The 16,414-nt window shown below is 47.5% G+C and overlaps 2 protein-coding genes across 2 annotated transcripts; one reads left to right on the top strand and one right to left on the bottom strand.

The window, feature by feature from the left end:
• Positions 1–3,541: 3,541 nt before the first annotated feature.
• Positions 3,542–7,463, bottom strand: STEEP1 (STING1 ER exit protein 1). Its single transcript, XM_031602722.2, has 7 exons — positions 6,964–7,463; positions 6,772–6,889; positions 6,650–6,691; positions 6,415–6,553; positions 5,826–5,915; positions 5,608–5,700; positions 3,542–4,528 (listed from the first exon to the last, which is right to left on the bottom strand). Exons 1-7 carry the CDS (start codon positions 7,085–7,087, stop codon positions 4,466–4,468), a joined length of 669 nt encoding a protein of 222 aa, XP_031458582.1. The 5' UTR covers positions 7,088–7,463; the 3' UTR covers positions 3,542–4,465.
• Positions 7,464–7,657: 194 nt separating this feature from the next.
• UBE2A (ubiquitin conjugating enzyme E2 A) lies at positions 7,658–15,976 on the top strand. Its single transcript, XM_031602723.2, has 6 exons — positions 7,658–7,960; positions 8,220–8,300; positions 8,383–8,408; positions 12,999–13,088; positions 14,080–14,168; positions 14,567–15,976. Exons 1-6 carry the CDS (start codon positions 7,917–7,919, stop codon positions 14,693–14,695), a joined length of 459 nt encoding a protein of 152 aa, XP_031458583.1. The 5' UTR covers positions 7,658–7,916; the 3' UTR covers positions 14,696–15,976.
• Positions 15,977–16,414: the final 438 nt, after the last annotated feature.

Raw genomic sequence — 16,414 nt, forward strand, 5'->3', positions numbered from 1 at the left:
TCTGTGTGCCAGTGGAGATGTGGGTCTGCAAGAGCCTCGCCTGCAGCTTTCCAGCTGTCCTTGAGCTCCTGAGGTGGAAACGAGCTTCCCTGTGAGCTGTGCCACGTGCTGCAGGCATGCTGGGCTCTGGTGGGCTGCACCTTCCAAAGTGGCCACCAGGCAGTTGGGGAGCCCCTTGCTAATTAACAAAGGGCTCGCTGGGGTTATTGCTCTGTGCTGCTGAGCCCCCCTGGAGCTTTTGGAACATTTCCTTTCCTGGTGGCAGCACAGGCCTGGGAGCAGGTGGGCTGGCAGCCAGGCCCTGCTTCTGCTGCCCACGGGAGCACGTCACAGGAGGGCTAAGATCCTTGTTCTTGTGGGGATTCTCCTCATAAGCAACATTTTCCTGTGAGAAGTATTGTTCTGCTTCCCCTTTGCTGGTGGCTCGTGGTGGCTGAGCTCCTGCAGAGCTGCTTTCCTCTCAGCCCCTCTGCCAGCAGCTGTAAATCCCGACTGATGAGCTGTTGACACAGGCAGGCTGCCCACGGGGTGGTGGTAAATATTTGCTAGCAGCTGAGGCAGGTGCTGCATGGCGCAGAGGACTGGCAGCAGCTCGGCGTGTGGCTTGTCCTGAACAGGGAGAAGGGTCACAGGAGCAGGGGAAGAGGTGGCTTTAGGTCAGACAGAGAAAATCAATACCATGACTTCTACCCAAAGCTAGCGTGCTGTGGGCAGAGATGATGAACAAATCAGGCTTTGGTATGCACAGCAACAGCCAGGCACTGGTGACATAGTGGCAGGGCTGGCCTCGGTGATGGGATGGGCCAGAGGTTGCCAGTGCAGCCCAATGGGTATCTCAGATAACAATGTCAGAAGCTGAATCTAGCTGGGCTTAGGCTGGTCTGCCAGCACTGTTACACAGCCATTCACCTTGTCACCCCGAAAAGAGTTAGTGTGCATTTATAAATATCCATTGCAACAGTCCAGGGAGTCACAGCAAGCTGTCTGTGTACTGGCTGCTGTACAGCCCAAGGCAAACTTTAAAAGCTCCAGAACAATTTGCCTCCTTCAGGCTCTGAGGCTGAGCTTTGCATGGTGCCCAGCCCATAGCTGCCCCTGGGGCTGCGTGTGAGCTGCAGAGCACTCACTGCAGCTTGCTCAGCTCACCAGTTACTCTTTTACCCCCTGTGGGAGATGCTGAAGGACTGCACGTGTTTAGCATCACCTGGCGTGCACTGCCCCAGCATGCCCACAGTGGGCACTGCTGCTGCTCAAACCCAGCAATGTGCACAGTTCTAAAATGCCAGCTGCTGAGCAAGCTCCAGTGCTGCCTGGCACCCCAGCATGCAGAGTGGTGGCAGGGGGACCCTACATCACTTCTGCTCAGTGCTTACAAACTGTGGGGTTTTGTTTCACACGTTATAAGGAATAAGGCATCATTACTCCATGCAGAATTGTTCCAACACGGCAATTCAGACCATATTGCTCCTAAGGCTCTTGGAAATTGGACTAGACAAACCCATGAAACACATCAATGTTGAAATTGGCCACATCTGACATTATTCTTGGAATAGATTTGCTCCTCCACTTTTAATTCACATGCTGCCTTGCTTTGCAATACCTCCACATCCAGACAAGTTTTACAGAAAAGCTCAGCTAAACAATAACAACCACCACCAAAACAAACCACTGTTACCTGTATTTACACAGACATAATAACTAAGGCTGGCTTTCATGGCAGCACAAGATCTGCCCTTGGTCTGATCTCAGCACTGCTGCTTACTACATGGGTGTAAAAAAACTCTACAGAATAGCTATTTAGTCTGATAAGGTGCTTTTTGCTTTGAATTGAGGACTTGAACTAGGAGCCCCTGCTTCCTGTTGCTGTTGTCAGATAACATCTTTTAGCTCGTTTAGCTCTAGAAATGAAACTTCAGCTTGATTTAAATCATTGTGACCTACATCGAGTTAGACTCGTTAAGAAATGCATGCTTAGAACGTACCGTGTCAGAGTCTCTGCTCTGTAGATGTTCCAGCCACACATCATGTAACTACTGTATTAAAAATATCTAAGAGATGGTGAGGTTGGCAGAATGTTTATTTCTCTTTTTGAGACTGTGAGAGAGTCCTGAGATGAGGGAGGCATAGCTCTCATTACAAAAAGGCAACAAACACCTGATGTGCATGGCCTGGTATTTTAAAAGTGAGAAAGAAAGAGTACTTTTGTTGTGCTGCTAACACTGCCTCAAGGCTTGAGATTTGCAGCTGGAGAAATTGATGACAGTGTTAATAGCTACTCTGGACAACCTGCACTAAGCTGCGTGTTCACCAGGTTTTATTTATGCCTCATCAAATTGCAGACTTTTTCAGCCCTGCCAGCGGCTCCTGTTCAGACTTTGGCTGAAGTCCTGTGTTTTGTCATTCCCAGCCTTAACCCTCAATCTGAACTTTACTGAACTGTTGGCTGACTCATAGAGAAGACTTAAAACCACTGTATTTAACAGGTTCTTAGGAGAGGGTGGCTTTTTTTTTTTTTTTTCTTTTCTGTTTTTTCTCTGCTGCTTACCTGGCTTTGGCAGCCCCACTTCTACTGGCAGTTCTCCACTCCCAGCCCTAACCAACACGCTCATCCCAGCTATAGGTCTAGGGAGAACCCAGGGTTAACAGCTGGTACCCAAGCCAACAACACACTCGAGCAGTCAGCTCCTGTGTTTCTGGAAGAAGGTGCACAAGTAACACTGGTTTTCAGTGCGCTTTTGTTCTTGGAGTCTCTTGAAGCAGAGCCACACTTCATCTTTTATGACAACTGCAGACAGTGAAGTTTGCATCCCAGAAGACTTCACATTGTTCAACACTGATTTTCAAATTTCAAAGCTAGATTCCATCTCTGGCTCCTACTTGGAAAAAAAAAAAAATTGGATTTATAAAGACATTAAAATACAGGTGCTAGCCATAAAGTAAACCCAGTTCCAAAAGAGCAGGTGGATGAATTCAGCAGCACTTCATGTAAGAATGAAATCTTTCTTCTGCCCTTTCTCTGGGTCCTGGAAAAACATTTCCTTGGCTGAGGGAGACCAGTTTCACATTCTTTAGGGCTTGGGCAGCTTTAACATTCTGGGTAAAGCTGTACCCTCTCATCCCCTTCCCAATTATTACACATCTACTGCCTTATGATTGTTCTAGAAATAGACTTCAGATTAACTGAAGCAGTGAATAAGATCAACACTGCTCAGGTTAACTTGAATGTGTGCTTACCCCACCTGGCTTTAAATCAGCACACAGGCCTCTGGCTTCCACAGCTGACCAAGACATCCCCCATCCAGACTGCCTGCTCTGGAGCAGCTCCTTCTCACCTTACATAGTATCTTCCCAAGGAAAGAGGTATGGATCCTTAATCTAAGCAGACCTAAGTTTTCCCATTTAAGGTTATCAAGTCAGATGAAAAACCTATACTGATTATAAAGAATCTTTCATTAAGAATTGTGTGAAATGAAGCATTTTGTACATTGCTTACCTGTTATGTTATCATATGCAGGAGAATAAGAACACCCCAGGAAAAGTATTTTAGTTCAGATCCATTAAATGGCATTTAATCCCAAGTAACAATGACACGGGCTGGGGAGTACTGTTATTACATCACATAAGATTAAAAAAAAATTATTTCCCAAACAAGTTATTTTATGCACCGATTCTTAACACTGTCTTTGTCCAAGTCTCTAAGTATCGATGTATTGAAAACAGTTTTCTTCATGTTCTATGTCTCCAACAGCTGGTGAATTCAGAGATGCAAGTGAACTCTGCTTTAAATGATCAGCATCACATCAGTAGTTTCCAGCAACATATTTATACTCCTTGGAGGTGTAATACTCTGGCAGGTTTTGTTTTCAGCAGTATAAAACAGGGCTGGATTTCATGTTCCCGTAGCTGGCAGTGTAATTCCATACAACTGCAGTCTTCCAATGTTCAACAGTGGCTAAGAATTAGAGCCATGGCCAAGCACATACTGGTTACCTGCAACAGCCTGCCTGATGCTCATGCCTCCAAACCTCCTGAGCCATTCCAACCTGCACTGAAATGGCGTACCTCTAAGAACACTGCATGTTTTGGACACATTTTAAATTATCCCAATGAACAAAGCTTACTTTTGTAATGATTTTGCTATACAGTTGACTTGTCTAATACATTTATGGGTTTCTTATACATTTCAAAACCATCAAAATGAAAGGACAAGTACTTAAAAGTGCACTGAACTCACAAAGGCACCTAGCAAAGATCTTCTGGCTGCAACAGCTTGCCACTGTGCAGAGATTCGGTTTCCACAAAGCTTCTAGTGCTATTCCAATTACTGAAATTCGTAGCAGAGTACCAACTACACCGGAGAGATAGTCATCTTCCAAGCTTGTTGAATGTTGTCTTTGCTGACAGACCTGGAATAGTTTCTGGTAGCTTCCATTTGTCTCCAAAGATACAGCAGATGTGGAGTGCTTCATTTGAACTGGTTATCAATCAGTGTTCCTTTCATCTTGGCTTTCTTGGCTTCCAACTCAGCCTAAGAAAATTATGACATAATATCTGAGAACATTTCCTTTCAGTGCTCTAGTGAGTTGTGTTTTTCTTATCATCGCAAGCTTCTCACACCAGAAACAAGAGTAACTCAGTTCTTTACTGACTCCCTCCTCCCCTACAGTACGAGGGGACTGCATTTAAAGTCATGAAATGCCCAAGTCTAACTGCACAGGTGACCATTTCATAGAATCATAGAATGGTTTGGCTTTGAAGGGACCTTTAAGATCATCTAGTTCCAACCCCCTACTATAGGCAGGGACAGTTCCCACTACAGCAGGCTGCTTACAGCCCCATCCAGCCTGGCCTTGAATGCTTCCAGGGAGGGGGCATCCACGATGCCTCTGGGAACCTGTTCCAGTGTCTCACTACTCTCATAGTAAAGAACTTCTTCCTAATATCTAAATCTAAATCTAATATCTAAGTCTAAATCTACACTTTTCCAGTTTAAAACCACTTTCCCTTGTCCTGCCGCAACCTACCCTTATAAAAAGTCCCTCCCCAGCTTTCCTGTAGGCCCCCATCCTGAGATGAAAGCTCCTTTTATCTGCCCCCCTATATACTACTCTCCTGGCACAGCAAGTAAGATCAGCTGCAATGTTCTTGCTGCTAATTCTTCAGGACACTTTTGTGCTGGCAGCTGAGCAGGCAGATCCTCTGCTGCAGCGTTAGCCTGCCCTGACACCTCACAGTAAGGACCTGCTCTGTCAAGTGTGCTTGGCAGCACAGCATGCTTGTTGGAGATGCTCCAACTGGCTCCAACTGGCTGAGCCTCAGCATGGTCTCCCCAGTCTGTGTTCCCTGAACAACAGGCTGTGCAAATCTCCCTGCAAAAGCTCTGCTGTCTGCTCTTCAGTTAGTTCTGTAGGTGACTGTATAATTTTACATTCAATAAATCTGGAATATCTCTATTCAACCTGTAAAGAAAAAAGAAGTCTTCCCAAAGCTGCTCGTTACCCATGACCTTACCAGGACCTCTCTACATTCAGACGTGCAAATAGCTTCTGTATGCAAAGTTAACAGTTCTAATGGACTTGTGTTCATCACCAAAAACAAATCACTCACCAACTCCTGTAGCCTTCTTTTGCTCATTCCTTTGCGTTCCAGCTGTTTCTCAATCACTTTTGCATTCTGTGCATAGGAATCTGCAATCTCCCTCTGAAACACAAACAGCATCGCTTTGCAATAGCAAACCCTGAAGCATCAACAGCTCATCCAAACAGTGAGATAACTGTCAGCTCTGAGCATTGGCATGACTGCCACCAAGGGCAGACAAAACTCACCGCTTCGATCTCCTCCTCCTCTTCATCAATTGTGGAAACAGTAACAGAACTGAACTTGCCCATGTCTTTGGTCCGTTTGGTCATCATCACCTAGATAAGAAGCAAAACATTTTGTTAAAACTTGGGAAAAGTCCTGTCATTACTGGTTATTTCCTCCTCCAAAGCTTTTAAGGTTTCTTATGCAAGTCACTAAAATTACCTGAACTCAGCTGGTGGCAAAGAAATATCCTCAACAGTTTCTGGAATTAGCGATGTGATTATCAGAATCAAACTCACTGACACTTCTAGACAAGTTTTGAGAACTACCACACCTATTACTGATCTGATCTATTTACAAACGGAGGCTTTCAGGTGACTAAGTTTCAAAATAAGGCAAAGTCCACATTTCCAAATTTCTTTTGCTTTCTTTGTGCTGGGACTTCCAGGTGCAGCAACCTCTGCAGTACTAAACTTAAAGCAAAGGGGGAGAAGACCCAGAACTGAGTTACTGTTTAGAGGTCCATTTCATTCTTCTTCCTTCCTTAATATGTGATTTTACTCACACCACGTTGAGAAGTGGAGACAGCCCTTCACTTCTAGAACAGATTACCTTTTTGGGAGGTTCTTGCTTCTGAGTATATATGTTGGTTTTCCCAAAGCCCTGCCCAAACTTGACCACAGCACCATCGACAATGAAAGTCACTGGAGCATTCTTCTGTTGGTGCTGGTAGAAAAGCAGTAATCCACACCTGGAAATAAAAGCACATCCTGCCGTGAGCAACCCTGGCTTCTGGGCTCTTGCAGTCAGACCAGCTAACAGTTACCAACGGAAACCACTCGCTCACTTGCCACACTTCTTCCTGAACTGCCGCTCTATGCCTTCGGGCCTGCGGGAGAGAAAGGACACGTCACGGCCATGCCGGGTTACCCCTGCGGGTCCCCCCGCGCCCGGCCGCTCCGTGCCAACCTGCGCAGGAAGACGGTCTCCTCCTCCTCGGCGTTGCAGAACTTGTGCGCGTGCTTGGCGGCGTCGATCACCCGGGCTCGGTCCCGCGGCCGCATGGGCAGCTTCTCCAGCTGGCAGTCTGCGGGGCAGGAGACCGTCAGGATACCGGACCGCCCCGCGCACCTTCCCCGGCCTGCCCGCCGCCCCGCTCACCCAGCACCAGCACCATCTGCCCGCACAGGCAGTAGTAGACGTGCAGCGGCTTCTCGCCATCATCATATTCCTCGCGGTCGCGGGTGTCGGAGCAGACGACGGATCGCGATACCACCTTCGGCATGGCGACGGCGGGGGGCGGGGAGCGCTGAGGACAGCGCGCAGGCGCAGTCCGCGTGAGGCGATACGACTTCCGGCAGCTCCGGCACGACTTCCGGTATCTCCGGCACCACTTCCGGCAGCTCTGGCACGAGTGGGCGGGGCCGCCCACAGTGCGGCGGGAGCGGGGGGGAGGGGAACTGGCAGGGCGGCACGGGGCAGGCCGTGCTCCCCATTAGCCCGTCCGCAGCGCCTCGAATTAAACGTGAGCGTAAAGCTGAGGAAGACGGGCCGCACGTAACACGCCCACCGGCAGGGACAGAAGCTGTTTGCTCTGGAGCTCCATTACACACGCAGCGCAGGCCGCTTCCCTCCGAGGGCGCCGCGCGCACAGATGAGGCGCGCAGCCCCGCCCCGCCCCGCCCCCGCCGCGCCCACCCGCGTTCCCTCCGCACAGCCCGGCCCGCCAGCGCCGCCGCCGGAGGAGGCGGTTCCATCTCCCCACGACGTCACGGGCTCCGCCACCCCCCGCCCGCCGCGGCTGTTGGTACGGCCCGGCGCCTCGGGCCCCGCCCCCCGCTCTCCTCCCGCGGTGGGAGCGGCCGGGCCGGCAGCACGGCGGTATCCGGCTCCGCCTCCCCCCCCCCCGCGGCTGTTGGTACGTGCCGGGATCGCCCGGCAGCAGGCGCACGGATCGGTGCGGCCCGGGGTCTCACCCCGCCCCCGCCTCGGAGGTAGAGGCCGCGTCCGCTCCCGTTCGCTGTCGCCGCCGCCTCGGTCGGAGTTCGCCGCCGTTCCCGGGCGCCCTGTCCTCCCTGCGGCGGTGTATGAGGGATTCGTAACCCCGACTCGCCATGTCCACTCCGGCCCGTAGGCGCCTCATGCGAGACTTCAAGAGGTACCGAGGCCGCCGGCGGAGGGGCGGTGGGGGGTGAGAGGGCGCGGGGCTCGGCCCCGCCGGGCGCGGAGGGGGCCGCACAACATGGCGGCGGGGCAGGGCGCGCTCCGCCGATTGCGTAGCGCCGGGCCGCGCCGCCCGCCGCGGGTTACGCCGTTTGCGCAGCGGCGTCCGGCTCTCCTCCCGGGCTACGCCGAATGCGCAGGGCCGGGTTGGGGGGGGGGGGCGCCGCGCTGAGCCCGCACCGCTGTGCCCGCAGGCTGCAGGAGGATCCCCCGGCCGGGGTGAGCGGGGCTCCCTCCGAGAACAACATCATGGTGTGGAACGCCGTCATCTTCGGGTGAGTGCCGAGCGGCGGGGGGCGGGCGCGGGGCCGGCCGGGCCGCCGCCGTAACGCTGTGCTCTGCTTCTTTCCCCCGCAGGCCCGAGGGAACCCCATTCGAGGACGGTGAGTGCGGCTGCGGGGTGGAGGGTGGGCGGCACGGCGGCGGGAGGGGGGGCGGTGTGGGGGGGAGCGAGGTTTGAGGGGGTCCTGCGGAGCTGTGAGCGCCGCCCCGTGCCCCGGGGTGCGTTCAGGAGGGGACAGCAATACGTGGGGCACTGCCCAAAGCCTGGTGGAGGGCTGCTGTGCATGGAGCACTGCCCAAAGCCTGGCGTAGGGCTGCTGCCATACTGCCATTATTTGGGATATTTTCCTTCTGACGTTTCGGTGCTTTGCCCGTAAGTCCCGTGTGAACAGAATTGTGTGTTGGCATCTGTTTTGTTCAGCTGCAATCGGTGGTACCCAGGGTTAAAGGTTGAAAGCAGCTTTTAGTTTCTATAGCTGCCTCCACAGACACTGACCCAGGCCTTCTCTAGGCAGCTTTGGTTTGGCCTCGATGCCTCTTACAGCCTTACTGATGTTATGAACACTTCAGCATCGCTGTGAGAACTTGTTAGACGTGAAATGCTGTCCAAATGAAATCAAGGATACATTTTTTAAGATACTTAGGGTGCAGGCTGTAATTAATCCTAGATCTGCATGACTCATGCCAAAAATATAAGCAAAACTTCTCAACTCTTACATCGTTCTTGGTTAGCTTCTTGTTTATCCTTGAGTGAGCATCTGAAGTTCCAGATGTTTTCTGTGAGGATTTAATGTATTTTAAGTATTTCAGGCCAAAGATCCAAAATCTACAGTTACTTCTTTTAATTGATTAGTCCTGCTGAGGAGCTGTTTGGAGCTTCCGTATTCCATAACACTGTGCGTAAAGCTGGTAGACCAACTGCATTCTGCTATCTTTATTATAGAATTGTTTGAGTTAGAAGATACCCATAAAGGTAATTTAGGCCAACCTCTCTGCGATAGACAGGAAAGCTTAGGGTTGAGAGTTCCCTTAAATTTCCCTGAGGGTTGCTTCTGCTGCCTGGCCTCCTGGTGCTCTGCGTCTCCCAGCAATCTGCTGTCTGGGGGCAGAGGGGCTCTCCTTGCAGTGTGGTAAAGCACAGGTTGTTGCTGTGTTCAGTCTCTTCCAGTGCAATGTGAGTTTAACAGATAGTATAATGGCTTTTTTCCCATATACTTTTTCCACCGAGTTGCAGAAGGTTGGAGGCTGCTTTAGAAATCCGTGCTGGTTTGATTTTTGTCTGTGCTTGGGAAGCGTCGTGCCTTTATCTTGAAAACTTGGGGCACCTTGCTCCTCTCGCAGCAGCCTGAAGTCCAGACAGACACCTGCATATGCTACTGCTGTCCTATTGCTTTGGCTAATCTTACAGTCTTGGTGGGTGATGAACTGCTGTTTTCTTAGCAGAGTACATGTTTTTCACAGTGCACTGTCAGGAAAGCAGATCATGTTTATCACTGTTTCTCTGGGATGTACCTTACGTTGTGCTAGATAACTAAGTGCTGGATGGAGCCCAGAGATATGGCACTGCTGGTGCCTGCTCTGCTCTCTCCCTTTGGTGAGAGGACAGGTGGTAGCACAGTTCAGATGCAGTTGAGCTTAATGTAGTTAAAATTAAGAAGACTTTTATTTATAGTATGGAGCTGTTATTGGGGCTTGTTTTGTTCGTGCCCTTGTGGATCCAAGGTACACTGGTGCACCTCTGTATTCTTGTTTTTAGTCTCTGTCCCTCCTGGGTAGTACTGTAAGAGTTCAGGTTGTGAAAGTAGGCTGTGAAAAATGTCAGTTGTTCTAGCTTTAATAATTTCAGCATTGTGGGAACTGCTGTTCTTCATCCTTGTTCTGGTGAGTCCCTTTTTCAGTCTCAGCTCCTGAGGTTTCATAGCTTTGCCTGAACTGAAAGCCCTAAGCTCAAATGCATGTTTACGTGCTGTTCAGAATGCTGATAACAACCCTCCCTTCCTTCCACCTCCAGACATTCGAGGTGTCTTCACAACTGAAGGATGACTTGGCCTGTGAGCAACTGCTAATTTAGATCAGCAGCAAAACTTCCATCTCCTGCTTTGAAAGCATTGAGTTGCAGGTGGCTGCAGTAGGACCTCAAGGATGTTTATCTTGCCTTTACCATATTTCTTAGAATCCTGTGTGCTTGTGGCATGTGAACTGGTAACATTGCCCCTGTGATGGAAACCCAGGCTCCACCAAGCTCTACAGACCCGTTTCTCTGAAGCTGAATTTTGATGCTGTGGTTAGTGCAGGATTCCTGGCTTGAGGAGAGTTAAGTAGTAGCTATTGCAGTATCCTGTCTTCCTGTCCTCGTGCAGGCAGCTTGAACAGAGAAAGCAATGCATTTGCCTTCAGTATGGCTTGTTCATTACCAAAGGAATATGGGTTCAGTATCCTCAGGTGGGGGAGGCAAGGTTATCCCTGTGTCATGGGTGCTGATGTGGAGGGGCTTGGCAGGGCTGTGGGCACTGCAGGGCCAGGCATGGGGCTTGGAGGAGCCTCCTCTGAGCTGAGGCAGGAGAAACAGATGGACGAGGTAAGAGCAGAACAGACGTGGGAACATTTTGGGATCAAGATGATCCCTGCATTTGTAGGATGACAGTGAATACAAAAATATTTGTTCTAAAATTGGCTGTCAAGAAAAGGTTAGAAGGATCGCTAGTTGAAAGCTGTGAAGTTAGTGATGCTGTGGACAGTGAAGGACTCATCCCAGCAGTGTGTTGTCACACCCATTCCACTTGTGTGAGTGACCCCAGACTGTGGTTCACTGAGTCTTTGGAACTGTCTGCTAACACAGCTCAGCAGTGAGCATGTTGCAGGAGTTCTTTCAAAGAGCCATTGCTGCTTGGGATCCTGACTTGAGTCGGGAGATACTCCAGCTGGAAACTGCCCAGCCACGCACTCGGGTTGGCATTAAAAGTAATGCTGTCCTATCACTAGTGAGATGGATGGCTTCCCCATTTTTAGTTGTTTTAAATGGATTCTAAGACCAGACTGCCCTTGATTTGTTCTTTGGCCATCTTATCTGTCTCCTCTTTTGCTTCAGTGGATGTTCTAAAATAACATTCATTTTCTTGAGTAAATTTACTGAACTTTGTTATTTGAAGGTTTGAGCTTGATTTTTACCCTACTGCTTGCTTAGTCAGTCTTCCACAGAAGTGCCTGCTTCAGTACTTCCTGAAGAGGGTACTGCAAACCAGAGCTGGGAAACAGTACTTGGGAGTTCCTCCTGTGTTTGTTTGGTTCTAAAGCTCTCGCATCACCAGGGTTGTGCTGTGTGGGGAACAGAGGTCTGAGGGATGTCTGCAGCTGGCAGGTTGTTACAGACTTTCAAGCCTGTTTTTCAGGCTGGTCTCAAATCTGTCTCTGTGCCTCTGGATTAGCAAGAGTAAAACTCGATAGCCTCACTGCAGGCTTCCACTTCATTGAGTGATCTTAATGCACAGACTTCTCTCGTTTGGAAAACTGTAATGTTCTTATTGTTCCTTTTGCTTTCCAGTAGGATGGCATGCTGTTGGCTCTGTGCTCTTACGTTGTTTGGCTGCTAATAAAAATAGCCAACAGGCAAAAACTTGTTTTTAGGCAGCTGAGACTTTGCACTGCACAGAAACTGTTCCACTTTGAGCTGCACAAAAAGCTGTCAGACATCTGTACTGACTTCATACGCAAACTGGAACATCGGAGCAATGACCTTTGTTATAGTTTATAGCCTTGCAAAAAGGAATCCCTAGTAATTCTTGCAGTTCCGTACTGATCTGTAAAAAGGGAAGTCTGTTCTTTGGCCACCAGCTGCTGGTACGCTTGCCAGCCAAATGAGGGAATAGCCATAGTTAGTCAGTGCCAGAAAAGTCCCTCACAGCAGGAAACAAGGATGAGCTTTGTATCTGAGCCCCTGAATTCTCTTTCGGGCACTGAGTGTTTGGGGGGCAGGGAAGCTGTCCCTGATAGTGTCAGACCAGCTCTTCAAAGCTAGGTGGTACATCTACTGGGCAGCTTGCCGTGGCTGTTACTGTAGGGTCTGGTGTGCTCCTCTTACAGGAGAGCTTGTCTGTACAAAGGTGCTTTGGGTATTCCTGGGTGTGCATAGGCACTTCATATGCCATCATATTGCACATGCTGGGATAGTGAAGGGAAGGTCACACTCTCCTTGGTTACTGATGTGGGTCACTAGCAATGCTTAGTACTTCAGACCCGTGTTTGGGAAGCTTATTTGTCAGACTTCTAATTGTCAGATTGCCATAGTCTGAAGAGAAGGGCAAAAATCAGTCAGGTTAGTGCATTGCTAAGATTGGTTGGTCTGGGACTAAAGCAGCCATTCCCAACGGAAGGGTAGCTAACCTGAAGTCAATTACCAGATTGTTGTTTAGAATGTCTAATAAGAATGCTGCTTGCAATACTGCTTGCTTAACACTGTGATCTCATGACCCAATAAAAAAAAAAAAAATCCTTTAAGCATCTTTTAGCAGTGACAGGAGGAACTGCCATAGCAGAGAGAAGTACCAGTGTAGGACTCAGCAATCTGCATTCTGTGCCCAGCGATGGATTTACAAGCACAGTTCTATCAATTGATGATTACATAGGAATGCTTCTTGGTCATCTCATGTAAACTTATTCCAAATAAAGCTAATGTATTTCTCTTTCAACTCCAGGAACATTCAAACTTACAATAGAATTCACAGAAGAATATCCAAATAAGCCACCTACTGTTAGATTTGTCTCTAAAATGTTTCATCCAAATGGTAAGTATTTACACAGTACATTTAATTGTACCTTTCTGTAAGTATTGTAGAAGTAGACTATGTATTATAAAAGTTTCCACTACCTAATAAGCACAATTCCAGTGTGCTTCTGTGTAGTTCCAGCGAACGTGACTGTGTGAGCTGTGTTCAGGCTTGAGATGAGTAGAAGATGCCTCCTAGCCTGCAGGTGGTGCAGCACTGTTTTACAAGGCTCTTCTTTCAGCTGCCTGCTGATACACGTGACAGAAGAGAGAACTTGAAAAGTTCAAGTTATTTGCTGTTCTCTATACATACCATGTACATAATTACACTTGTGATTGCAGTTGTCTTCTGTCATTTTTTTTTTCATACAACTGGGGGCCTGTATGAATGCTATACCTTGAAATGTAGTACTAGTTTCCAACTATAGCCAGTAAGATCCCTGAATCTGTCCCTTCCCTTGGCCACTAAAGGTTGGTTCCTTTTCTCAGAGAAATACTAGTTTCATGAATATCTGCAACTTAGCAGGTATAGATAGCTAAGTAAGCTACATACACATAGCAAATAAGCCTGCGTGGGCTGAGTGCACCGAGGGAAAGTTCTTGTACAGCTGTCATGAGACTAGGCATTGGCTGCTGTAGATATGTTCTGGGGAAACCTTGTATGTAAACAGCTCTTTTTTTAGTGTTCCTTATTTGGATCACATGTGGAAAGCTTAACATTTTTGCCTTCAATCTCTTGGTGGTTTCATCTTTCCATAGCGGTGGCTGCAGTATCACAGAGAAGCTTGGCATTGAAGAATATGCAGGGTTTGAGCTTGAATACTTGAGGCAGCTGCCAGTGACAAGCTTCATCTCCTACATGCAGGCCTGTCTGTTGGATTTCAGTCTGCCACACAGTACTGGCTTCTGTCCTGTTTGTCAGTATATGGGTTTTCAGGATCAGACAATACTAGGAAAAACTGAGTAGCTGTACAATTTGTTTTAAGCCATTCTTCTTGAACCTTTTCTAGTCTATGCAGATGGTAGTATATGTCTGGATATTCTTCAGAATCGTTGGAGTCCTACTTACGATGTCTCTTCCATCTTAACATCCATACAGGTAAAAAAGATTTCTGCATGAAAAGGCAGAATGAAATTAGGATGCTTTCTTTTTTTTTTTTTTTTTACCAAAAAAAACCCACAAAAAACCACAACTCAGGAAAAGCATTGTTGGCTCCTCAGAGCCAGTGAAGGAGCTAAATGTTGATATATTTTTAAGTATGATTACTTACTGTGTGTAAATTAACCAGCCTTAGAGATGCAAAGAGGTTGCTGAAGGTGTCCAGCTCTGGACTGCACTGCTGAAAGCTTGCAGTAACTTACAACTGGAGTAGTGCAGTGTGCCCTACCCTTATCTAGATGAACTGCTGCCCCCTTACTAATATGGATAGTTTAGAGAATATATTGCAGAAACTGTGTACTTCCACGTGTCTGAGCATCTTTTTTCTTTTTGTGCAGTCTCTGTTGGATGAGCCAAATCCTAACAGTCCAGCAAACAGCCAGGCAGCTCAACTATACCAAGAGAATAAGCGGGAATATGAAAAACGGGTTTCTGCAATAGTAGAACAGAGTTGGCGTGATTGTTGACCCAGGATGATGCAAATGAACACTCTGGTGATGAGGAAAGTATATGAAGTGTCTGAGTCATCTTCATCCTAGCATCACTGCATTTACTTTGAAAGCAGAATAGCTGTTGTGCCGTTGCCACCCTCCCTTGCTGAAGCTTCTTCTCCTTGGACATAATAAAGCACCCACTTTGAAGTCAAATGTACTGTACTTGGGTTACTTGCAAAAGAATTACTGATGCTGAATTCATTTTCTGTGGTCCCTCTCCAGTCTTAGGGCAGTATTGTGCATTTCTGTAGTGTACACTAAGCTTTTAATTGTAATTGTGTTATACACAGTGATGCTTATGTGTAGCTTGACAAAAGGGATGTTTATATACATACACATTTTTTAACTGATATTACTAAAGTGCTGATCTGTCCAGGCTGGTCATTTACTATTGGTTTAGACCCCACTGCATTTGTAAGTACTGAGTGAAGAAGTAATGTTTTTTTCTTCATTTGTATTGGTTTCCCAGCTCTTAACTAGTTTGTAAGAACGCTAGTCACTTCTGCACTTCACAGGCGAGATTTATGTACAGATATACATAAATCACTTCAGGTGTGGTACTTTGATCTTTACTTGGGGTGAGAAATAAAAACTTTTCTTTTTTTTTTTAAAGTAAAGTAGTATGTTAAGGGATATGCCTATGGAGACTGCTCACTGAGTTTCTGTAGTCCCGTTACTGAGGTGTTACTGGACAACAGCAGATAGAGCTGCGGTACTTTTGAGTTAGAGCCCTTCCATATTAAGGAAGAGGTAAAACCTGAAGCGTTCCAGAGGTGGAATTATTCTCCTTTTAGTGTCTTCTTCCCTCCCCTTATCTTTATCTGAGAAAGATAAGTTATTTGGTATCCAGCTTTGCGTTGTGGAAAGTTTGAATAAAGTATGGGGTAGGCACTTCAGTCTCTGCAGTTCCCAATCTTTGTAGTTTACTGTGGTTTATGTGAGCTACTGCTGCATGCTTGAGTTAGTTTCTCTTCAATTTTATCAAAGTATTTTTTCAACTCTGAGAAAACAGTTGTTAAGTCCAGACTCACTTTTTTGTACGGCTAAGTTTGTACATTTGGATACAGTTCCTTAAGCAGCAGTGTGGGATGAAACCTACAATTGTGTTGTCCAATGTTCCGGTGTCTTTTGTGTGCACATTGGTCTGTTAGTTAAGAAGTATAACTTTGCACAAGTAACCCATGTAAGAAACTGTACATTTTTCAAAACTTGTAAATAAAGTGTAACCTTAATGCTTATTGTATAAATAGGCAAGAGGTGTGTAACTGTGGTTATTCTGAGGCAGCAGGAGGCATCTCAGGCTGTGTGCAAACATCTACCAACAAAGCTGGGGCGTGCTTCCAAATGTTTGGGGTGGGAGCTGTGCTTGGTGAGCTGTATGCTCACAGTGCAGGGATAAACATGAGCCCTTCCAGATGGAGGAAGAACATGCAAGGAGATGGAAAAACAGATACCTGCAGAAAGCTCAGGACAATGCTCCCAGGAGTAAGCTGTTGCAAAAAAGCCTGCAATAGTATTTTAGTAGCAGTAGCTGACAAGGCTCAGTAACTAACTGACGTGAGAATCATGCTTATGAAGGGGAGAACATATTGAAAATGACTGGCATCTAACAAAAGCCAGTATTGCTCCTGGGCTGCACAATTAAGACAGCCTGATAGGTTTTCTTAAAAAAAAAAAAAAGATAAATCAGGC

Source organism: Phasianus colchicus, chromosome 14 (assembly GCF_987193195.1).
Source record: "Phasianus colchicus chromosome 14, bPhaCol1.hap1.1, whole genome shotgun sequence".
In the NCBI taxonomy this organism is placed as follows: domain Eukaryota; kingdom Metazoa; phylum Chordata; class Aves; order Galliformes; family Phasianidae; genus Phasianus; species Phasianus colchicus.

What these genes read in the sequence shown, in the direction of transcription:
- STEEP1 (XM_031602722.2), bottom strand. Translation starts at nt 7,087, where the DNA reads ATGCCGAAGGTGGTATCGCGATCCGTCGTCTGCTCCGACACCCGCGAC. An exon ending in GCAGATGGTGCTGGTGCTGG is followed by an intron (nt 6,890 to 6,963) that starts GTGAGCGGGGCG and finishes CCTGCCCCGCAG; the next exon opens with ACTGCCAGCTGGAGAAGCTG. An exon ending in AGCAAGAACCTCCCAAAAAG is followed by an intron (nt 5,916 to 6,414) that starts GTAATCTGTTCT and finishes CTTCTTATCTAG; the next exon opens with GTGATGATGACCAAACGGAC.
- UBE2A (XM_031602723.2), top strand. Translation starts at nt 7,917, where the DNA reads ATGTCCACTCCGGCCCGTAGGCGCCTCATGCGAGACTTCAAGAG. An exon ending in GGGAACCCCATTCGAGGACG is followed by an intron (nt 8,409 to 12,998) that starts GTGAGTGCGGCT and finishes TTTCAACTCCAG; the next exon opens with GAACATTCAAACTTACAATA. An exon ending in CCATCTTAACATCCATACAG is followed by an intron (nt 14,169 to 14,566) that starts GTAAAAAAGATT and finishes CTTTTTGTGCAG; the next exon opens with TCTCTGTTGGATGAGCCAAA.